The sequence below is a fragment of the Balaenoptera borealis genome (assembly GCF_965194805.1).
Source record: "Balaenoptera borealis genome assembly, chromosome: 11".
Lineage (NCBI taxonomy): Eukaryota > Metazoa > Chordata > Mammalia > Artiodactyla > Balaenopteridae > Balaenoptera > Balaenoptera borealis.
Genome location: NC_138868.1, coordinates 107,089,929 through 107,114,081, shown reverse-complemented (window position 1 = coordinate 107,114,081; position 24,153 = coordinate 107,089,929). Strand labels below are relative to the sequence as shown.

General features: G+C 46.5%; 1 protein-coding gene across 5 annotated transcripts in view; it reads left to right on the top strand.

Annotated features, from left to right (window-relative positions):
• Positions 1-22,998, top strand: part of KCNJ1 (potassium inwardly rectifying channel subfamily J member 1) — a 30,363-nt gene extending 7,365 nt beyond the window's left edge. The window contains exons 1-3 of one of the 5 annotated variants that reach the window (XM_082342838.1): positions 6,934-7,044; positions 11,483-11,650; positions 20,572-22,998. In XM_082342838.1, coding sequence (XP_082198964.1) covers positions 20,592-21,710 — 1,119 coding nt within the window. In that variant the 5' untranslated portion in view covers positions 6,934-7,044; positions 11,483-11,650; positions 20,572-20,591 and the 3' untranslated portion in view covers positions 21,711-22,998. Of the gene's footprint in view, positions 1-6,888; positions 7,045-11,482; positions 11,651-19,203; positions 19,271-20,571 lie in introns of those variants that run through there. The other 4 variants (XM_082342837.1, XM_082342839.1, XR_014231676.1 and 1 more) reach the window with 4 other exon arrangements.
• The last annotated feature ends 1,155 nt before the right edge of the window (positions 22,999-24,153 follow it).

Below are 24,153 nucleotides of genomic sequence, written 5' to 3'. Positions count from 1 at the left end.
CACCTCCCCTGGCTAAGCCTTTCTTCAGGCCGCCTGGAAGCACCCCATAAACCAGCCGCCTGGAAGCTTCCTTCCTGCCCAGGCCCCAGAGACCCCAGAGGTACCATAACCCTGGCAACCAAGGGGTCAAGGCCCCGTCTCTTCCAAGCCTCCCCTCCTCTCCCTGCTGACTCCTTACTTGTACTCTTGTTCTGTCCCCATCCCCTGCCTGATCCCTGGTCCCCACCTGCAGCTACCAGACAGAGCTGCTTGGGGAAGCAGGCCTCTTTAATCCCCTCGGCCGCCTGCTTTACTCGTGACAGAGCCTGGGCGGAAGCTGGCGGTGCAGCGGGTCCTGCCTCTGCCGGCTTAGCCCTGTGGGTGAGGGGCTGCAGGGACTCCAGCAGCCAGACCGCAGGCAGGCCAAGCTCCCAAGACAGACACAGTAAACGCCATGCATCTGGTGACTAGCGACCAGATGCTGAGCCATTTCCAGGCCCGGCTGTGATGGGGGATGGAGAGAAGGCACGACACCCACAGAAAGATGCCGGTTTTGCCTGTGCACTGTGGACGCTCCCTGGTCCCTGCCCCGGAGTTAATGAGAGTAATCCCGGGCAGGGTGTGCAGTGGGATTGCAGCGCAGGTGCGGGGAGGGATGGGGAGGGGCGCAGTCGCAGGAGCTGGGTCAGCTGGTCTCCAGGGTCCTGTGTGCATGGGGTCCAATGGGCGGTGCCTTCACTTTTGTTCAGAGAGAAGCTTCTGGAATCCCTGACTTAGAACTAGCAAAGAGACTTCTTGAGTTCTTTAAGCTGCCTCTTCCTGCATTTAAAAATTCATCCGTTTCTACATTTATTCACTCCACACAACGAAGCCTATGGAGGGTCAGGCACTTATCTGAGACAGATAGTTATCACTTCTATTTTATTTTTTAACTTTTTAAAAATTATTTTTATTTTAATTTTTTAAATTGAAGTATAGGGGATTTACAATGTTGTGTTAATTTCTGCTGTACAACAAAGTGATTCAGTTATACATATATATACATTCGTTTTTCCGTATTCTTTTCCATGATGGTTTATCCCAGGATATTGAATATAGTTCCCTGTGCTATACAGTAGGACCTTGTTGTTTATGCATCCTATATATAATAGCTTACATCTGCTAACCCTATTGCTTCTATTTTAAATGGTCAATATAGATAAGATTCTTCATTGGAAACCTGCTGTGCATCATATCATCCTTTCCATCAGAAAGTTCTTCCTTGTGTCTAACTGAACTCCCTCTTGCTACGAGTCCAGCTCACTTTTCTCTAGTGTGTCACTCATTCGCCTGAACTCTCCCAAACGCGCCGTCATTTAATTTGTATGATGGCCTCGGGAGGTAGATATGTCATTATTGTCATCTGACAAATGGGAAGACTGCAGCTGGCTTTGTGCCCATCTGGGGGTGCAGGCAGGGCAGGTTTCCTAGGTCTGCCTGAAGTGCTAAAACTCTCTGAGCAACGCCCTGGGTAGGAGCCAGCAGGTGAGGCTTGGGAGGAGGCCGAGTTCGGCTCGCCTCGGGCCTGGGGGAGGACCTGCCCTCTCTCATGGTGGCATTGCTTCCCCCCACCATCTTTAGCTCCTGGTGCCCTCTACTCACTGCCACTTGTCAAGGTCACCCCTTGTTGCCATGGCTTTCTCAGCCCTTATCGCCATCTATAATTACCCTGTTTATTTGGTTCCTTTTTGTTATCTGTCCTGTTCTCTCCACCTCCCTGAGTACCAATCTTGTTCCTGCTCTATCCCCAGCTCGCAGCACGGAGCTGGGCATGTGATAGACTCTCAGTAAATATTTATTGACAGAAGGAAAACAAGGAAGGAACAAGCAAAGAAAGAGCAAGCAAGCAAGGAAAGAAAGAGGGAAACAGAGGAGGGCCTGTCTTTCCCCAAGGCCTTCCTGCCTTTCCTCCCTGACCCTAGACCAGAATTGATTCAATCTTTATGGAACTTCTGGTAGAAGGATCCAAGAAGACTTGGGTTCCCATCCCAGCTCTGCCTCATCTGAGCTGTTTAACCTCTCCATACCTCAGTGCCCTTCCTTGTAAAATAGAGATAATTATACCTACTTCATGGGGTCGCTGTGAGGATTGAATGGACTAATTTCTGCAAAGCCCGCAACACAATCTCTGGCATGTGCAGACATGCAATAAGAGTTCATTCTTTTTCCTCCGCCATGATTTCAACCCTTCCGCCCCAATCCTGTAAAGCAAAATCAAACCCTGCAGCGTTCCTCCAGCCACGTGTGAGAGGTGCTCTGCCTGGCTGGAAGGGGATCTTTTAGGGGACACACCGCCCGCCTTCCGTCTGTGCCAAAGAAAGTCACATTGGAAGGGATGCATTTTAATGAGTTTCTTCCAATAACTAAGCAGAAGGCGGACACATATCCCACCAGAGGAAGCTACAGTAGGCTGAATTCTAACTTCCTAGCTCCGGGAACATGGGTCAATAACTTAGCTTCTCTGATCTCTGATTTTCTCCTCTATACCCTGGGAATAATGATGATACTGTGTAAGTCATAGAGCAGCTGTAACTGTAGAGTTTACACATGGAGAGTGCCCAGAACATAAATGTTCGCTATTGTTGATCTGTGGGTTAGAGGAGAAACTACCCTCACATTAAACTAGATTCAAGAAAGCTTGATAGAACGTTCTTTCTTTCTTTCTTTCTTTCTTTGTTTCTTTCTTTCTTCCTTTCTTCCTTCCTTTCTTTCTGTCTCTCTCTCTCTCTTCCTTCCTTCCTTCTTTGTGCGAGGTCTTAGTTGCAGCAGTCGTGCTCCTTGGTTGCGGCATGCGTGTGGGATCTAGTTCCCTGACAAGGGATCGAACCCGGGTCCCCTGCATTGGGAGCGTGGAGTCTTAACCACTGCGCCATCAGGGAAGTCCCTGATGGAACTTTCATTAATCGCCAGTTACTTTTGTCCATCTTATCTCCTTTTCTCTTCAGATAACACGGGATGATTGACCCGCTTCCCATTCTTCATTCATTCATCAGTTCACTCATTCAACAAACACTAACTGTAGCCAGAGAGACAGATAGCTTTCTGACAATGGTTAACTGTCCATAAAACATGGTGATGTGCAGATGTAGAAAACAAACTTATGGTTACCAAAGGGGAAGGGGGTGGAGGGATAAATTAGGCGGTTGGGATTAACAGATACACACTCCTATATACAAAATAGTTAAACAACAAGGACCTACCATATAGCAGAAGGAACTGTATTCAATACCTTGTAATAACCTATAATGGAAAAGAATAAAATATTTAGATATATACATATATATGTATAACTGATCACTTTGCTGTACACCTGAAACTAACATGATACTGCAAATCAACTACACTTTAATTAAAACAAACAAGCAAACATGGTGGTGTGTAGGTGACTTCTTTAACAGCCATTCTCCTGTGTCCTTTTTTTTTTTAATTTTTATTTATTTATATTTTATTTTTGGCTGTGTTGGGTCTTCATTTCTGTGCGAGGGCTTTCTCTAGTTGCGGCAAGCGGGGGCCACTCTTCATCGCAGTGCGCGGGCCTCTCACTGTCGTGGCCTCTCTTGTTGCGGAGCACAAGCTCCAGACGCGCAGGCTCAGTAATTGTGGCTCACGGGCCTAGTCGCTCCGCGGCATGTGGGATCTTCCCAGGCCAGGGCTCGAACCCATGTCCCCTGCATTGGCAGGCAGATTCTCAACCGCTGTGCCACCAGGGAAGCCCTTTCCTGTGTCCTTTATTTCAGGACTCACCACTGTATTGCTTGTTCCCTCGGAGCGGGGGTTTTCCTCTGGGTACCCCTGCTTGGTCAAGTGTCCCCTCATTTCCAGCTGCTCTTGCTGGCCAGGGCTCCCTACCGTCCTCTCCATCACCCAGACTCCCTGAGCCTTGCACTTCATTGGATCTATCTCATTCACATTTTCGTCATAGTCTCTGAGCTTTGAATATATTTCAGCTGCTTCTACACTTTTAAAAACTTTAAAACCCTTGACCAAGTGAATAAACGCTAAAAATAAACGGTAAAAAAAAATTTTTTTTTTTTTTTGGCCACGCCATGTGGCATACAGGATCTTAGTTCCCCGACCAGGGATGGAACCCACGCCCCCTGCATTGGGAGCACAAAGTCTTAATCACACAACTTCCAGGGAAGTCTCCAAAATGGGTAGTTTTTTGATCATGGAAACGAACACTCAGAAACACATCTATTTCTTACACACATTTCCATGCACAATATTGAGTTCAAAATACATGAAGTTTATGTGCCACTGCACATTGCAGAAAACCTAAACTTAGCTTTAAAAGATTAGGGGGGAAAATGCCCACAAATGCATATGATAGGAGCATGCACTATCTCCCTGTCACCTCTTAGACTTGGCATTTATGAATTCACCACGAGTTGTTTTCATACCATCACTGGATGTTTACTTCGTCATTAGTTGCATGAACAAGTAAAAATCATGTTCAGCTGCATCTTGGAGGAAAATAGCTTCTCTCTCTCTCTCTTTCTCTCTCTCTCTCTCTCTCTCTCTCCTCTCTCTCTAGAGGGGCAATGGAGTCCAATGGGTGGCGCTGGATATAAAGTTGTGAACAGATCACACCACGTCCCCGCGCTTGTGCACTTCCAGCCAGAGGAGGGCACGAACTTTTACTCTTTCGAGAACTATTTGTAGAGTTTCTCTAATGGTGGATCTGGGAGCTGAGAATTCAGAGGAAAGCAAGACAGGCTGCTTTCGTGGAGTGGATATATTCGACTAGAGGGGAGCTAGACAAGAAGTGAGCACATAATAAATAGGCAGATAAATGAGATGACATCTGATATTGATGAGATGAGAGCAGCGGGGTTGACTGAGGCCACGGTGCTACCTGGGATTGGATGCTGATCGGCCCTCAGAGGAGGTGACCACGGAACTGAGTCCTGACGGACGGAAAGGAGCCAGGACAGCCCCAAAGGAGGGAACAGCAGGTGCGAAAGACCAGGGCAGGGGCAGTGTGGCACGTGGTCTGAGCAGCACCGTTGGTGGAAGCACAGTGACGTGAGGTAGGTCTGGGCAGAGCCCGGGTTATACAGGACCTTGTGGTGGTTAGGACGAGGGGATGCCAAGGAAGGCTTCCGCCAGGCAGCAACACGATCTGATTTACACGAGAAATACCTGCCTCTGACCTGGTGAGTGTGTCAGGGTGAGGAGAGAGAGACAGCAGAGACATGAGTGAGCAGGTGATTTCTGCAGCTAAAGCAGGAGTGATGATGGTTTGGACAGCAGTGGCAGTGATGGAGATGGAGCCAAGGGGACAAAGAGCTTCTGAATATACTTTGTAGGAAGAGCAGAGAAGACTTGCTGATGGATTGGATGTAGGGATGAGAGACAGAAAAGAATCAAGATTGAATCAAGTTTTCCTCAATTGTTTTGCCATTGACAGAGCTGAGGAAGGCACGAATTCAACAAAATAAATATATAATAAACTCTATTTGGTGCTAAGAAAGAAAAGAAGAGGGTGCTAGGGACATTTTTTTAGAGTAGAATCTCAGCCACAGATGCCCGGTGGAGATGCACCTCTCAACCCCACCCAGGGCTCGTGGGGTCTGAACTCCTGCTAAGAGGTTTTGGAGAAAGGATTGTGCCAGGTGCCAATCACAAGCCCTGTGCTCCAGCAGCCTCTGCTTCTGGAAGGCTGGTCATGCTAACCTCAGAGGAAATTCAATTGGTCTGGCATAACTGGATCTTCGTGGTCTAATCTAATCTGGTCGTTTTATGGGCAATCTTTTTCTTTTTGATCGTCAGTCTTTCCCCCCACCTTTGTTATTTTTCCCTAGCAGCCAGATAAACAAAGTCTTCCCCTCCCAGAGGTTCTGGGGGGAGAGCCTTCTTGAAGAGCCAGGCAGGACAGGGCTAACAGAGGCAGAAGAATACTGCCCATGGCCTGGCATCTCCCCCCGCGGGGCCACACGCCCGCCCCTGCATTTTCTCTGCAGCTCACGTGGGCCCTTCCGAGTCTGTCCTTGGATCTGGCAGGCGAGCCAGCCGCCTCCTCCAAACCAGACCTGGGAGTTCAAATTACTCCTCAAATGCCAAATCAACGCTGGCTGTCTCTTCATGAAGGCTCCTCAACTCTGCCAAGCACGGAAGGAAGCTGACCTCACTGAAGTCCCCACGTGCTGGACTCTCTGCTGTGTGTTCTTACACTGAAGCCCGTCTCAGCTTGTGAAACAGGCATTCTTATCTCCATGTTCATGGAGAACACTCAGGTTCAGAGAAGCAAAGTCATTTATCCTGTTGACAAGCGGAAGGAGTGGGGTTTAAACGGAGTCCACACCACCTTCCAGCCTGACCTTCACTACCTTTGTGACACCTGCTGAACCCCCTCTTTGCTTTGCCAGCCCCACCTACTGGCCTTCTGCAATGATGTTCTCAGTCTTAGCGCCCACAGCTCGGACCCCACACCCCACAGGCACCGGGGAGCCAGCATTTCGGTCAGTGCTAAGCCCACTGGTCTTTGCAATTCCTAGTGGCCTTCCTTCCATCCTTGCTTCTCCATCTGGCCCAGGGGAGCCCGAGCAAAGGGGACCAAGCCAGGACTAGGGTGATGCTGTGAAAAACCCATTGCTGAAAATGGGTTCAGTTATTGGGAGTGTGGATGGACTGGAAAAATGAACCAGGAAACAGTGGCTTTGGCTCTGCAATTTAGGGCTGTGCAGAGCAGCAAGATACACAGACAGAAAAAGAAAGGAAGGAAGGAAGGGATGAGGGAAGGAAGGAAGGAAGGAAGGAGGGAAGGAAGGAAGGAAGGAAGAAGCAAACATAACTCACCACAAACTCCAGGGTCTTTATTGATCCTAAGCTTTTCTTAGTGACTTTCCGTTTTGTCTTGTTTATTTCCAGGTTTAATAGATTACATTGGGAAATTAGGTCTGTGAAAACGCAGGCGGTCAGCTCAGACGGGCATCAGTCAGCAGCAGAGCTGGAATTCAAGTCTGACTCCAGACCACGTGTTTCAAGGCCAGCAGAGACTTCGGGGAGGCTGTACAGGCCCTCCAGGTAGACTGGCCTCTTCTTCTTTTTGTAGGAAGTAGTTCTCACCACGGGACAAGGGCCATACTTTAGCTTCTTTGCCCCCAAAATGTCATTTATTTGTGATGATCCAGGATTGGTCCTGATGGTGTGTCATCAAACAGGTCATTGTGATCTATGTTAATGCAGGTGAGGTTTTTTTTTTTTTAAGGTCGGCAACTGAAAATAGAGAGGGGTGACCCGTGTTCAGGAAGCGTACATGGAAATCCAGCCCTGCCCTTGAGAAAGGGGCTGGGCCAACCTCTGGGAATGCACAGTGGGTGGTTTTGTGTCCCTCCTTTGAGAGGCCCTGAATTTGGCCTCTACACAGCTCCTCCCCGCAGCTGTCACCAAGGAGGCAGCCAAGACCCCCCTCCCATCCTAAGCTGCTCCACGCCCCCCCTCCCTCCTCCGTGTGTGTGGGCAGGCGGAAGGACGTGGGGGAATGTGGCCTCGCGAGTGGTTTCAGTGGTGTGATGGGATTCTGGCTCATTTGTCAGGTAGCTGAGTCTCCACAGAGGTCGGTCTAAGGATGGATAACTAATGTCACTGACTCCAGGAATACAACAAGGGCCATGGGCAAGGAACAAAGGTCAAGAAAAAATGAAGATTAAAAAATGTACTGAGTAAAGGGGACTGCCCTGGCGGTCCAGCGGTTAAGACTGCACCTTCCGATGCAGGGGGTGGGGTTCGATCCCTGGTCGGGGAGCTACGATCCCAAGAGCCTCGCAGCCAAAAAAACCCGAAACATAAAACAGAAAGCAATATTGTAACAGATTCAATAAAGACTTTAAAAATGGTGCAGATCAAAAAAAATATTTAAAAAAAAAATGTACTGTGTGAAGGAAAGAGCAGGAGAGAATGGAACTGAGCTCCCACGAGGGTGAAAGAGGGTGAGGGAGTGTGGGCAGGCGTGGCCAGCACAGTGGACCGAGGGGCAGCCTGACGAGGCCAAGGCCACATGAATGCCCGTCTGCCTCCGGGCGACCCATCAGATGGCGCGTGGGTCCGCGGGCCTGTGGTGCTTGGGGGATGGTAGACCTGCTCCCAAGCTCAGGACCTTGGCCCGACCTCCTTCCCTGGGAGCTGTGAGGGGCGAGTGGGCAGAGCTGACCCGGGGCTAAACCCTGAGCTGCCAGGTCAGGGTCACGGCGTGTGGGACCCAGGTGAGGGTGGACGGCGGGGCGGCACCACGCTCTGCCTCGGCTGCTGCCCCAGTCACCGCCGGCCGGGCTGGAGGAGAAGGGCTTGTCCCACGGATGCCGGGAGAGGCGCAGTCTCTCCTTTGCAGGCAGAGCGCGTGTTGAGGGTGAGGATGGACAGAAGCATCTTTGGGCGCCTCCAGACTCTTATGACCAAGGAAATAATTTGGATGTGGTGCCTCCAGAATCACGGTGGCACTTGCTATAGGAGGAGGGGGCCAAGGTCAGCCGAGGGCCCTACAAGGGCCGAGGGTGGTGTTTCCGGCTGGCGCTGGGAGAGAAGGGAGGAGAAGAGATGGAGAGGAAGGAATTGGAGAGGCAGGACACAGATGGGGGCAGTTTGCCGAGTCCTGCTGTGCAAGAGGTACTTGATGTGGATTTTTCCTGTACCGGCTCTATTGAAATAGTACAATATGATACGATACAATACAATATTGATATAATATAATATAAAATAATATATAATTCCTATACCATGAAATCCACCCATTTAAAGCTACAATAGTGGGTTTTGGGTATAGTCACAAAATTGGACAACCATCACCACCATCAATATTAGAACTGTTTCATCACTTCAAAAAAGACACTCCGTACCCATTACAGTCACTCCCCACTTCCCTCTCACCCCACCACTGGGAACTACTGATCTAACTTTCTCTCTATGTAGATTTGTCCATTCTACACATTTGTACAAATGGAAAAACTCCATATCTGGCCGCTTTCACTTAGCACAATGCTTTCAAAAATTCACCTCTTTGTAGCATGTATCAGTACTTCATTCCTTTTTTATGGTCGAATAATATTCCATTGTATGGACAAACCCCATTTATTTATTGATTCATCGGTGGATGGACATTTGAGCTGTTTCCAATTTCTGGCTGTTACGAACAATGCCGCTATCAACATTTGTGCACGGGTTTTTGTGTGGACATGTGTATTTTCCAGTGAATCCCCTTGGCAACAAATAGGCGTTATAATCACCAATTTATTAGGAAAAACTGCGGAGAGGTTAAGTAACGTTTCTGAGACGGAAAAACTTCTTGTAATTCAGTTTGATTACGACTAGAAGGGCAAATAAGAGGAAGTGAAGTGGAATTTCACTTCACCTTTTCCAGGACACTGTACACACCAGTGAGTAAAAAGAGAGGAGAGGAATGAGGAAAAGTGCGTCATCAGGGCTGCCGTGGGCTCCGTGGGCCCTCTCGGGGGCAGGTCTCGGCGAGGCCTCGGGTTTGCCCATCCTGGCCCGGCTCTGAGTCTGGGGGAGGCCCTCCTCCTGCTCGCTCTCTTGTTTCAGGGGCAGACACTTGCCAAGAGCCGCGCAAGACAGTTGCTGGCGTAGCTCGTCAAACTGTGAGGAGGCGGGTGGGACGTCTCTGCAGCAATGTCCCCACTCTGAGAGGATCCCCTGGGGTGGGCCCTGCCCGGTGACAAGAAGAGCCCCAAAGAGAGGAATTCAGCACAGGCCCAAGGGCGGCTCTAGGACACGGAACTACAGGGTCATGGGGGCTGCTGAGTCTGCCTCCCTCTGCCTCCAGGGCTTTCCCAGAAAGTTCTTGGACATGGGAGGGTGGGTGACGTGCCGCCCCATTAATGCAACTCCCTTGGCTCGGCGGAACCCAAGCCAAAGCTGGTAATCATTGACCCTCAGAAGGTCCCGGGGCAGAGCAGCAGAATCCACAAGAGGGTGGGCTCGGCAGCTAATGCCCTGCCCTGTGGTTAGAGCCTTGCCCTTCTCATTACCTTTCTGGGAAGCATGCTGCTATTGCAGCCCGGACACTGGTGAAGAGAAGCCCAGAATTTAAAGGCATCACAGATAATGACACGGTTGGATCTTTCATTCAATGTATGGCTGTAACTTGACAGAGAAATTAGAGCTGGAGGTTGCATTCCTGAAGGTGTTAACGGCTGGATCACTTTCCATGCCTAAGTGCTGCCTGAGCTCTTTCTATCCATCTGTAATGGATATGAATGGGCCCATTTTTTCAGATGAGGAAATCGACACACTGAGAGACTGGATGGTACCCCGAGTTAGAGCTAGTGACTGACTGACTCCAGATTCAAACCCCACACACCCACCTCTTAAATCCTGCCCTGTAGGCCCGTTGCTGGGGCAGTGACAGGAAACATAAGCTAGAATATAGGACTGAAAGGCCCCCAGAGGTCCCCTCCAAACTCAGGAACCTGCGGTTCTGCGCCTTCTCCTTGCATGTCTCTTGGAGAGGGGATGGACCAACATGACACCCTTCACCTGTGGGCACAGCATCATGACTAATAGCCCCCCAGTGCCAAACTCGAGGCATCAGAATGATTCCTCTATATTATAAATCTTCAAGGTTTGAGATTCTATATGTTTTCTTAAAAATCAAGTGTGCTTTCTGGTTGCAGACACTCAGGAAAGCATGTTCAGGGTCTCTGGTCCACATGGAATTCATTCCTTTTTGGGGCTGGAAAGACTGAATTGATGTAATACCAACCCAAACCACAGAGAGCTAGAAGGGTCAGACTAATAACGGGGTCTCTGCACACATATAAATACAACTTTTGGTAAACATTAAACTCTTTTATTAAACGTCAGTGCCATTTGAGGTGGGTGCTTGAGAGAGATTTAAAAATTATTTTATTACATATGTGTCCAGTTTTCAGAAAAACAAACTACACTCATCCCCCAATACACATACTTTTACAAGCCAAACAAGTGAGAAAATGATTTTTTTATTTGAAAAAATGATTCTTTGCTTTATAAACTTATTCAGTAAAGGATTCCTTTAAATATCTAATATTCTAGTGCATATATCATACAACTTACTATACACAAGCAATTTCTGTTTATATACTATCTTTCGAGAACAAAATTTATTGGTTTTGGTTTCAGCATAAGGTTTATATCTAGACTTGTATAATGATCTTTTCATTGTAATGGATTTCTTTTGAATAGAAATGAGAATAAAAGGCCATGAGACTAGAAATGCCTTTGGGTCCTTGTGTTAATTTAATTCTCAGCTATAGGTTCACCAGAAACTAGAATTCAACGGTTAGTGCAGTGACTCTCAGGAAGTCTGGCCTGAGTGCGTGGTGGAGGCCTGAGAACTGACCCTCCCACCCTTTCCATGGCGGAGGGTTCCATCTGGTCCTGGGACAGACTGAGTGGAATTTCACCCAGGATTCTCTAGGGACCTGTCATCTATCTCCAGGTGATAACCATATTTGTTGTGTTTTACTAGGTATCTTCCATACTGTGTTTTCACCCCCAATCCTGAGCCCAGCAAAGGCAACTTGGCAAATTCCAAGCCCAACAACTGGAATCCCAAAGCCAGCAGCTCTTGGGTCACTGCAAATTCCAGTCATACATGAAGCTTTGAAAATCATCTCCTGCACCTCTTCAGACAGAGGCAAGTGACTTCATGTCCACACTGGCTTCTCAGTAAACAAGCCAGTGGACAACCCAGCTTGCAAGAGATTTCACACTTGTGGCTGGGCAGACACTGTGGGCTCCTTGCCCCAGAAGGTCCCTGTTTCAGGGCACCATTGCACTGTGCTCTAGAGGGCGCTGTTCACAAAGGATACAGCTGGGAGGCCCTCCACCCAGATCTTAATGACCATTTCACAGTCTGCAGAGGCTTTTCTCAGCCCTGGGCTTCCCTTCCTTCACTTTGAGCTGTGCATCCTCACGTTTCCCTTGGTTTTTCCTCTTCACTTTGGCTCAATCCATGCATAGCCAACAAAGCCATGCCTTCTTTTGGTAAAGTACAGAACTCCCTAAAGTTGAGAAGATATACTCCTTAGAAAATCTTTAGAATAAAAGCCAAGAAGACCCAACTCTGCGACTGTGAGTTTCTCTCGTCCTCTAGGGTCCTCTCACTCTGTGGTCACCATTCCCCACAGCCCCCAGGGATGTGTGGTTGTCCCTTCAAAACTCTGAATCAGGCAGAGATGAAGGGACCCCCCTAACGGGGGTCCCTTTGCAGAACCGAGACATGCTAACATTTCCAAAATACTTTAAAAAACAACTTTGAAGAACAACAAGGAAACAAAATTGAAAATACACATAGAATTAGTGTCAACTTCCGAAGCACAGGTTTCCTACTCCACAGCAGAGGCATGCTGCCACCAAAGACTGGTGAGACCCTACGGACACCTGGCTTGGGGCCAGCCTCACAGACTCCCAGGCTGGCTGTCCTGGTGGGAATATCACATCTCTTGATGCTTCCTGCTGGGTCCCAATCCAGGTGCCAGGAAGTGATACACGTCTTTGTGGGGAGAGTAGAATTATCTTAGGATGACCAACGGCCCTCGTAAACTAGTTAGCTAGATAGAACTTTAAAACTGAACTTGAACATTTTAACTCCTTTTGGTGACTTTGTATATTTAAATTTGGTCCTTCATTTTCACATCCTGATACAAAAGCCTGCAAATATACATATGCGAGTGTGACTTCTGGAAGCAATGGTATGGAATCGTCCATTGGTTATGAAACGGCTTTATGACCTCTTAGTTACACCTCTTCTGTGTGCTCTTCTGCCTTTTGGGGTGTCAGTGCCTTCCAGCCAAAGAACACCAGGAGCACCCCAGCAGCTGAACAAGTTGGCCTGTTGCAGCTAGTGCGCACCTGCACCCTGAGGAATTGTGGGGGCCTCGCTTGAGAGAGTGTTAGGAAGCACGTAAATAAGATTTGGGCTTCTTCTAGGTGATTTGGGAGAGTTAAGGAAGCAATACGCTGCTCTGGGTTAGATGTCAAGAAATAGGGGTAATTCTGTGATCGAATATGTTAATAAATCTTATTATCTAGAAGCAGAGAAGACCCGTGTAAGGCTAAAGCTGTTATTGGTAAAGAAGCAGGGATCACTCACAGTGCCAGCACAGGGGGACATTTGGTCATTTTCATGGTTTGGACAATGTTCATGTTTCTGTCTGTGTTCAGACATGATTCTGATGTTGATATCCTGTGAAACTGGGTTCAACAAGAGAACACCAAGACCCAGCTGTGAGCCCCAGGACAGCTCCCGACAACACCGAGACCCAGATGTAGTGCCAGGCTGGCTCCCAGCCGTCTGGAGCTGCTTTCTCCTTTTCAACGGCGTCTGTAGATTGTCAGTGATACAACCAAATGCTACTTAATGTCTGTGGTAAGAGAAGAAGGGCATCACCCCTCGTAGTGCACCAAGGAAAATTCTCTCCCTCTATCCTGTTCTCACCTCTCCAGGATAAGGCTTCTGCCCTGATGATGGACAAATCCTTTATACAAACGTGTTTGGCTTTCTCAGGTCTTCTATTCCACAGGTCAGGATGGGCTCTGAAGCCAGTACAGTTCACAGACATCGACGTGTTGTCAGAACCTTTGTCACCCTCTCTCTCAGGAGCCTTGTCCCTCGCCTGGGTGTCATTTCCCCACACAGCCCCTGTGACTCTGCAGAGCAGACCCTCAGTGGCCTGGGTCGGTGATGCCTGGTTAAGCTGCTGCACAGGTTTAAATTTCTGAACTAATAATAACAGTTGCTACTATTTATTGTTACTACTATTTATACATTTATTGTGTAATTGCTGTGTTCTAGGAACTTTGCATATGCGATTGCATTTAAAACACACTACAGCCTTTGAGAGCACATTCTTACAGTCATTTCACAGGCGAGGAAGCTGAGGCTCAGTTAGCCTAAGTGGCTTTTGCTCAGGTCACCTGGCCATCAAGTGACAGAACTGGGATTCAAGTCCATGTCTGCGCTCAGCCCAGCTGGACTTCCTCCAGTCTACCCGCTGCCTTGGTTCTTACCTGTGCCATGAACATCCTGCGCCAGGGCTCCCACCCCCTCTTGATCCCCATGCATGGCAGATCTCTATAGTTATTCGGGTGATACTTCTGGACCGGCAGGCTCCGGAGATGCCTACAGAAGCCGGTGTGCCTTAGGAGAGCACCAACACCCCCAGACCTTATGATTCACTGGCTCTTGTTCCCAAACTCTCTTCTCTGGAAGGAATCGGGCACCTAGGAAAGTCTGTGCTGCATTCCCACCCTGGACACAAGCAACCTGTGGCTTCACAGGGGAGGGGGCCTGTGAGGACACTCGGCCCCAGGGAAAGGTGGGGTATTACTGAGGTGCAGTCCCAAATCTAGCCTGGAAGGGTCCTGATGCTCATGCCCTTTCACATGCCCATGAGGCCAGGAAAAATTATTTCCACCAGCCTTGCCAAGTTCTATGTAAGAACCCAGGCTGAGCCCAAGGGAGCAGCCTGGTAGAGCTAAAGACATCAGAGGTGATTTCTCTTGGAATATGGAACAAAGAGGAAATAATGCCCTCTGTCGACAGTAGGTCTCCTTATGAGTACCCCCAGGAGCTGGCTGGCTGTATGCTCCTGGGCACTGAGGGTTTGCAAATCCAGCTGGGTGGCCATCCTCCAATAGCTTGAGGCCGTTTTCATAGAAAACAGGAAGTCCTCTGCGGTATCAGTTAGATGCATTTGTTTTAGCTCCTCTGCAAAGGTGTGTTAAAGAGTGTAAGCTTGACCTTCAGCCTGTTGCGTCTCCTCTCTGGTGGATGCTTGAAAACCCTGTGCTCGACCCCTTCCGGGCAGCAAACCTGCCGCATTGCAATTACTGGATAATGACTGAATTACTACTCATCCTTGAGCAGCTTGACAGCAGGGAGTTACCTCTTTTGCTTCCTAGTGTAGCACCTGGCATGTAGTAAGTTCAATCAGTAGAGAGTTTGCTTGATTTCACTGATTAAGAAGGCAGAGACCTTGGGCCATGATCCCATTGCATGCCTTGCTACGGTAGGCCCTCAGGAAATGTTGGTTAATGGCCTGAAACAAAGCCATCAATTTTCATGGAAGCTTGAATCTCTCCTCCAGCACCGTTGCAAAGGGACTACAGAAAGTCATTTGACTTCTGCTCTCAGGCACAATAACTCCTATTTTCTACCTCTGACAGACAATCTTGACTCTCAGAAATGTCCCGAGCGAATTCAGGCTGTGTGTGAGCTGTGAGAGGTTGGACTAAAAGGCAGACTACAGCAACTGTTTTTTCATCTATAGAGAGGAACGATAGCCTTTGTGATTCTAAATAAGAGATAAAAGCAACATCTATGGGCTTCCCTGGTGGCGCAGTGGTTGAGAGTCTTCCTGCTAATGCAGGGGACACGGGTTCGAGCCCTGGTCTGGGAAGATCCCACATGCCGCGGAGCAGCTGGGCCCGTGAGCCACAACTACTGAGCCTGCGCGTCTGGAGCCTGTGCTCCGCAACAAGAGAGGCCACGATAGTGAGAGGCCCGCGCACCGCGATGAAGAGTGGCCCCCACTTGCCACAACTAGAGAAAGCCCTCGCACAGAAACGAAGACCCAACACAGCCAAAAATAAATAAATAAATTAATTAATTAAAAAAAATAGGAGGGTCATTAAAAAAAAAAAAAGCAACATCTATTTGCCGTCTTTTCTCTGGTACAGTGGTTGCTGCGTGCTGGGGTGGGAAGAAGGCAGTGTGATATTGGCCACGGGAAATCCCAAGTTCCCAATTACTTGTTCTCAGGGGGTTGCCTGCAAAAGAACGACCTCTGTCCTGGTTCTTTAAATACCATCAAGGAGTACAAACTGTAGGTACCTCACTTAAAATGCAGAAGGGTTTGGTTGCCATAGGTATTGTATGCAAATAAAGCATGCATTTTTATGGAGAAAAGGAGATTCAGGAGGAAAATGTTTATTTTCAAGAATTTGAAAGGCTGATCACCGGAAGAGAGTTCAGACTTCTTTAGAAGTATCATGAGTTGTCCCTGAGGCAGAACTAGACCGGGTGTTGTTGGTATCAGTTTCTCCTCTAGGTCTAGATGAGAACATCTCGCAGGGCACACAGACGCTAAGTGAGCTGGCCCTTGCTAGTGCTGGCCCTTGCTGGTTCCAGCCGGTGTCTCGCGATGTCCCCCAGCACTGTCACCTATTTACTCAGCAATTCTTTCAGTTCCTCTGTGCCCCTGCCTCTGTCACATACACAATTTACAGTTTCAGTGCCGCACAAAAATGTCTCTTCCAAAATATCTGTATTGGATGGGGAGCCATGTAAGTGATAGCAGACTCATTGCTTTCATGCATGCTTTGTTTAATTGATTGATCGTCATTCAGCAAACAGTTACAGAGTTCCCACCATGTGTGACTCTAATGCCATCTCCAGGCCTTGGTCTCCATAGCACTTCTCTGCTCCTCAAATAAGATGCTCCCAGAGCACTTCCATGGTTTTCTACCCTGGCAGGTATCATACCGCGTTTGACGGTTTATCAGCTCGTTTGCATCTCCCACCCAGACTAGAAGCTTTTTCACAATGACAGGGACTGTACCCATTTGGTAAATGATTACTTCCGTGATGTCTAACACATGTTAGAATCCACACATTGCTTAATGATGGATAAATAAATTAATCGACACAAAAGTTGAGTTTTCTGTCAGTTGAGGTGTTTTCGCAGGGGGTTGGGGGATGCCTGTCTAATAGAGATCTTTGAGCAGAGACGTGTCCTTTGGGTATTATACAAACCACACCACATTGTAATTGCTGATTTACTGAGCTCACTTCCCCCTTCGACTGTGAGCTCCTTGAGAACAGGAACAGAGTTCTATTTGTCTTTGAAATCCTACACAATACACTCAGTGTTCGGAAAGTTCATACAAAGTCTATTTTTTGTGAATGGACTGTTTACAGAAAAAAAGAATGCTGGAGCACTGAAGAAAAAAGATGGCAATAATATAATCCACTTGCTTTGCCAGGCCATTAAGAAGACTTTGGTAAACATTAGCTAATGTCCAGCCCTATGCTTGCTATTAAGATTTACTGATTTCAATAGAAAGTGACCTAAAAACTGTGCATGTTACATAATCCAGGGCCAATTTCTAATCGCCCAATAGTTCCAAAAATACGTATTGTATCTGTCTGTGGTAGGATTAAATGCCATTGTCTAAGCAAAGTCGGATATAGGCTGTGTATAATGGGACTGCCATGTGACTGATGGGTTTGGTCAGAGGATGAATTTATCCTGTATTCTTGCATTCTCTAGGTATAAATCTTCACACTGTCTGAGTAAATAAATCAACAGTATTGGTTAACCCAGTGCATATAGAAAGTACCTTCAGTAAATGCCAGAGTTTACAAAATAAATCCAACAATAAAGGCTGCTTTTAAATCTCAATTTCTTAAACAACAGTGACTGCTGTGTACAGAGATTAACATGGTATCTTGTTTCTTCCTGGTGTGATCTTATTTTTGTCTTACAAATATGTACTTACCTACGTCTGTATCATTCACCTGTATCTTTGTGAACGCTTAGAAATCTGAGTATCTCAGTGTGTTTCAGGGAATATGCTGGGAGATTGATGATAACTAATGTTTCTGGTGAAAGGTATTGGGCACAAACTAGGAGAAAGAGCGAGAGAGCTATAGAGCATGGTAAAGGAGAGGAGGAAGATGCCAGAACAGAACCTGTGCCTGCTGCCCAGGGACCTTAGCTGGTGGCTTATCAAGTCTTAGCATGATGGTATTCAAGCCATGTGAGGTTTGGGAAAAAAATACATACCCAGCTTGGGGCTTGGTCTGAGAAAGACCAATTACCTTGGTTTAAAACACACAACTCCACTATCAAATTAATGTTTTCAGGCTAATACAAATTAGCATCAGTCCACTGGCCAAAGCCTACCATTAATTAGGCTGGGTTTAAAAGAAATCAGCCTGCCTACAGAGACCAACTCCCAACACTACCTCCTTGCTTTCCCCAGCCGTGGATGCTGCGGGTCGGAATATGTTTAAGATGTTGGTAAGTGTGGGCGATCTGGGGAAAGCTCTTTTTAAGCTGGTTGCTTTCGTTCCTGCTCTTTCCAAGGCCAGGCAGATAATATTTTCTTAGTAGTCCAGGCATGGAAACCCACACTCATCCAAGAGATAAATCAGGGGGGACTCATTTACTCTACAGAAATACTCTTTCTCTTCAAAAGTGAAATGAATTTAGGTGGTATTACAAGAATAGTGGGGGAGAAAAGCTTAGAGGTTGGTGTGTTAGGAGCTACGTCTGGAATTATAATGTATGACAAAAAGGATGTGGATTCGACTGATGAATGTTGGCTTTAGAAGTTATTGTTTTAGGTGAGATCCACCCTAGGAAGAGCTTTGTAAACAGTATGAGCTTCCACGAACCTGGGAAAGGGAGAGAGTCCCCAGTGGATGGACACAAGGTTAGGGGAGATGTGAGCAGAGAAAAGGGAGAGATTGGGGAAGGAAGAGACCACTTTCCTTGGTGAGCCACACTTGGGACCATCCCCTCATATTCTTTGGGACTTGAGGTCAATGAGGGTTGGGTGAGATGAGGGGCAGGCCCCTCTTAGTGCACTGCTGTCTGCTCTCCTGGTTACATTTTCTTTTTTTTAATATCTTTAGAACCTGTCCTTCCAATCACCACAGCCGTGGTTTTCTCATCACCACTTCTACCTGGGGTCTTTTTGTGTTTTCACCTGGTTTAAGGCCATGAGCAAGACGTGGTAGGATATCACTTTTGTTTAAAATTTATCACTAAGTTGGTTTCGCTTCCTAGTTTGTATGAATAAACACATTTTTGAAGGGGGATTTTGAAATCTATTTTAGAAACATGTTTGCATTTGATTAAAAATACCACGAAGACAACCATAACAGGCACACCTTGGGAGTGGGGTGGGCACAGCTAGGGGAGGAGACCATCTAGTGTTTATGACCCCGGGGGTTCATCAATGCTGTCTGTTTGGGGGAAATCCCTTCAGTTTTGTGCTGTAAGATGGAAGTTACAATAATGTCATCAATGAGACCTTTGACCAGATGGTATTTTGAAGTGCTTAATTCATTCACGGAATGATTCCATTTATGCTTATTGAATAAATAGTAAGTGCCCATGGTCTGTGCTAACAGCTGGGATAGAGGAGTGAATAAAACATGGTTCTACCTTTGTGCAGGATTCTTTAAATCAGAGTGCCACATCCTTCAGCTTGCGGGCAAGGAAGGAAGTAGGAGATATCGATGGTGAGCATCTTACTATTCCTTTTGGGAATTTTGGCATCCCAGGCTTGTGATCCACTGAGAAAACTTCCGAGATCTTATGATATAACTTGACCAAACGGTATTGAGGAACTCGGTTCTAAATAGTGTCGAGCAAAAAAAAAAAAGGAAGTTGACCAATGCTTCTCTTGAAATGTTTCAGAGAAATCTGGTGTTAGAATATAAAATGCTATAACTGAGACACAGTGAGGTAGAGATTCCTCTGACCTGGAAGCAGGGAGCCTTATGCTCTAGTTGTCATCTTGCCATGGTTAGGTCCCTGACTTTGCTGTTGTCCTAATTTTATTGAAGTATAGTTGATTTGCAATGTTGTGTTAATTTCTGCTGCGGGACCTGACTTTGGAAATGTCATTAAAATTTTCTCAATTCCTTCACTAGATAAATGAGAGAACTGAACTGGATTATAATTTCTCTTGCTATGTGAGTATCCATAGCAGTACACAAGATGATTTAGGTAGTATACTGATGAGCCTTTTTTTCATGGTTATTTATTTCTATATATTAACAAAAATGTAAATAGTGTATCAAGCTTCTGCTTTCACAGATATTTTTGCTTAGCTTAAGACTAAATTTATTAAAGAAGGGAGGAGAATTCATTTAAAGAATGCTATCAAATAAATCATAGTACAGGTCATAATTTGTTATAAACATTTTTAAAAATTTATTTTATTGAAGCATAGTGGATTTACAATGTTGTGTTAATTTCTATTGTTCAGCAAAGTGATTCAGTTATACATATATATACATTCTTTTTCCTCTTCTTTTCCATTATGGTTTATCACAGGATACTGAATATAGTTCCCTGTGCTATACAGTAGGACCTTGTTGTTTATCCATCCTATGCATAATAGTTTGCATCTGCCAACCCCAAACTCCCAATCCATCCCTCCCCCACTTCCCTTCCCCCTGGCAACCACAAGTCTGTTCTCTGTGTCTGCGTTATCACAAACATTTTTAAGGTTGGGTGTGACTAAGGTCAGAAAACACATGGATGTATGCTATCTCAGGTTCCTTTACATTTCTATCTCCCTGTAATTATTTTTTCTCTTTATCTTTAAGCAATATGGTCTTGTAGCAGAAATTTTCTACTGACAATAGCATTATGGTATCCAGAACAAGGTTGTCAGCTTGCCCAAGCGATCATTCACCCAGATTGTATTGAATGGCCGTTTCATAGGCAGTTAGCTCTTTAAGTGAGTCACTTAGTGCACTAGTGTTACACACATAATTTTGTTCTGTTTTGTTCTTCTTTGATGTGATTTCAGGTCGGGTGTTGACAGAAAGAATGTTCAAACATCTTCAGAAATGGTTTGTCACTCACTTTCTTGGTCATTCTCGGCGAAGAGCAAGGCTGGTCTCCAAAGATGGAAGGTGTAACATTGAATTTGGCAACGTAGAGGCACAGTCGAGGCTGATATTCTTTGTGGATATCTGGACGACTGTGCTGGACCTCAAGTGGAGATACAAAATGACCATCTTCATCACAGCTTTCTTGGGGAGCTGGTTCTTCTTTGGCCTCCTGTGGTATGCGGTCGCCTACATTCACAAAGATCTCCCTGAGTTCCACCCTTCCGCCAACCACACGCCTTGCGTGGAGCACATTAATGGCCTGACCTCAGCTTTTCTGTTTTCTCTGGAAACGCAAGTGACCATTGGCTATGGATTCAGGTGTGTGACGGAACAGTGCGGCACTGCCATTTTTCTGCTTATCTTCCAGTCTATTCTTGGAGTCATCATCAATTCTTTCATGTGTGGCGCCATTTTAGCCAAGATCTCCAGACCCAAAAAACGTGCCAAGACCATTACTTTCAGCAAGAACGCAGTGATCAGTAAGCGGGGTGGGAAGCTCTGTCTCTTGATCCGAGTGGCTAATCTTCGGAAGAGCCTCCTTATCGGCAGTCACATATACGGAAAGCTTCTGAAGACCACCATCACTCCTGAAGGAGAGACCATTATTTTGGACCAGATCAATATCAACTTTGTGGTTGACGCGGGGAATGAAAATTTATTTTTCATCTCCCCACTGACAATTTACCATGTCATTGACCACACTAGCCCCTTCTTCCACATGGCAGCAGAAACCCTTCCCCAGCAGGACTTTGAATTAGTGGTGTTTTTAGATGGCACGGTGGAATCAACCAGTGCTACCTGCCAAGTCCGGACATCCTATGTCCCAGAAGAGGTGCTCTGGGGCTATCGTTTTGCTCCCATGGTGTCCAAGACCAAGGAAGGGAAATACCGAGTAGATTTCCATAACTTTAGCAAAACAGTGGAAGTGGAGACGCCTCATTGTGCCATGTGCCTTTATAATGAGAAAGATGCTCAAGCCAGGATGAAGAGAGGCTATGACAACCCCAACTTCATCTTGTCCGAAGTCAGCGAAACAGACGACACCAAAATGTAACAGTGGCTTTTCAACACGAGTAAAGCAAAATCTCGAAGATACCTAGTGACTAGAAACATTATGGAGCAATCAACAATTTGGGGGTATGACAGTGGGACAAGAGCCTTTAAAATCTCCCTGCACAATGTCCCTGAACCCCATAACCATGATCCTACAAGACATATAGCTCTACAAGGCAACTGCATGTTCTCATGCAATGGGTTTATAGGAAACTGGAATATGGGGGCCATAGGAGCTCACATAAAATCTTGAATAGGATTATTTGAAATCACGCAGTGTTGATGGAAACAGACAAAAATCATTGAAAGCCTCATGGACAGACCAAATGAGATCTTTTTAAGAGTCTTCCCAAAGAAGATATAAGCTTTAGAAAGGATCAGGGAAAAACGATATTCTTATTTTGGTTCTACTGATAAGAAAGAAGCCACGTTTATTTTAACATTGGCTTGTATCAAAGGAAAAATTGTCTTCTGAGTTGGGGGAGATGAACCAATCAAAGTAATAAGAAAAGACGGATGCACAGTGAACATTTGTGAGGCACTGGCCTTCTCCAGCCCTGGTTGTTGGCGCTTTCATCTAAATCTGGGTCATGCTGTGTTTCCAGAGGAGCAGGGGGTAGGCTTGGCCCGTGGGCTCCGCATCTCTGCGTACCGGAGAGAAGCACAGGGCCCAGCCGGCTCGATGGCACCTCCAGACCCTGTGGCCAAGCTGGGTGTTGCCCCAAGGACATTTAGACAGAGGCTAAATCACCACTCTAGAATCTCAATGAACACTTTGCTGCAAGAAAGAATGTTTGATTTGAAAATGAGGGTGATATTTCTTCCAATTTGTGTTAGATGGGATAAGGGGCTTCAAATCTGTTAAAAAAGTATTTCCTGATCTTCCAAGAAGGCAGTGAGGAGTTTGAAGGAGCAAAGACAGTTTAGAAGGGAAAATACTGCTAATGCTTCTGAGAAAAATATATCTTGTGTTTGTCACCTGAGGGTTTGTAACTGAAATGCTGTTTCTAAAGGAGAAGAAGTATGAAAGGGAAGGGAATGGGATATGACCCCACAGTAAGGAAAGTGCTAGGTCTTCCTTCCTCTGAGGGCCAACACCACATCTTCATCAAAGAGACCAATGTAATATAAAGATTGATCTGCAGGGGAAGGTTTTACTGTGAATGTCTTGTTCAGTTTCCTACTTACGTTATTTTGAATGTATACTGGAAAAGATGGTACCCAAAGCTGCTTAGGAATCAAAATGTTTTCAGTGTGTTGATTAATACATTAAATCTCTGACACTGTGATGTACTTTCCCCAAGTGTCAGTCATTGCACATTAATTGTGACAGACCACCTGGTAACAATCCTCCTGCGGAGGGTGGGCTTTCTTCTGGGAGAGGCAAGAGTGGTGGCCCGTTTTGTCTTGAATCCAGCGTGCCCAGGAGGACACGACCTCAGGTGCAGATGTGTCCCATCCCATGCAGCCCCATCAAAACACTCCGGTGTGAGTCTAGGCACATAGTCATGGATACCAGTGACTTTGTTTTTGCAGGCCTGGGGTTGAGGTTGTACAGATACACACACACACTCTGGTCCTTCCGACAAAAACGAGTGAGGAGTCTGATGGGTTCAGAGTTGCGCACTTTGTCTGTGGCCATAACGGTGGACACGATGGGACCACGTGGGAGATTACTCTGTGCCTGTAAGTGTGTTGGCATCACCATTTAATCTGCTGACAAAGCTAAAGGAAATCAGGTGTCACAAGCTCGAGGGAGCTGGAATTCTCTGCTGGCCCACTGTCATGAGGGTTTATGACTCTGTAGTGTCTTTATAGACGGAAGGGTCAGAAGACATGCCTTCTAGTCTGTTCTGCTCCTTTTAGCAGATGTTGGGGGATGCTGGTAGCGAAGTGATCATAGGCAATCCATTCCTCTTGATCGTTAAGAGAGCAGAACAACCGGAATCTTTGCGAATGGCCTTTCTTTCTGGGTTATTCGATGGAAGACATCTGCTTTCAAATATTCTTTTATTAGGATTGAGGCATTCGGCCCTTTGAAGTCTACTTTTTAATGCAAATTCCCATTGAACCTTTAGTAACTGTTAACATACTTACATCCAACAAAGCCCCGAGGAAATGAGGCCCTGCAGGCACCATCCAATGGTCCTAAGGGATGGCTGGAACCCCAAAGCAGCATAAGAACTCTGGACATTTGGAGAGAAAGGGTTACCACAGGCATAGGAACTCAGTGAGTAAATAAATTAAATGGAAAACAGAAGGTTCCAGAAGGCCAACTTGCCCATAGTTGAATGCCAGTGCTAAAGGCAGGCTTTTTATTCCAATGTGGTAACAGCGTTCCCACCAGGACCTGATCACATAGGCACTGCTACTGCTACAGGCGTGCCATATAATTCTATTTACTGATTTACCCATTTTTAAAAGCAATTCAACATTTCTTTTTC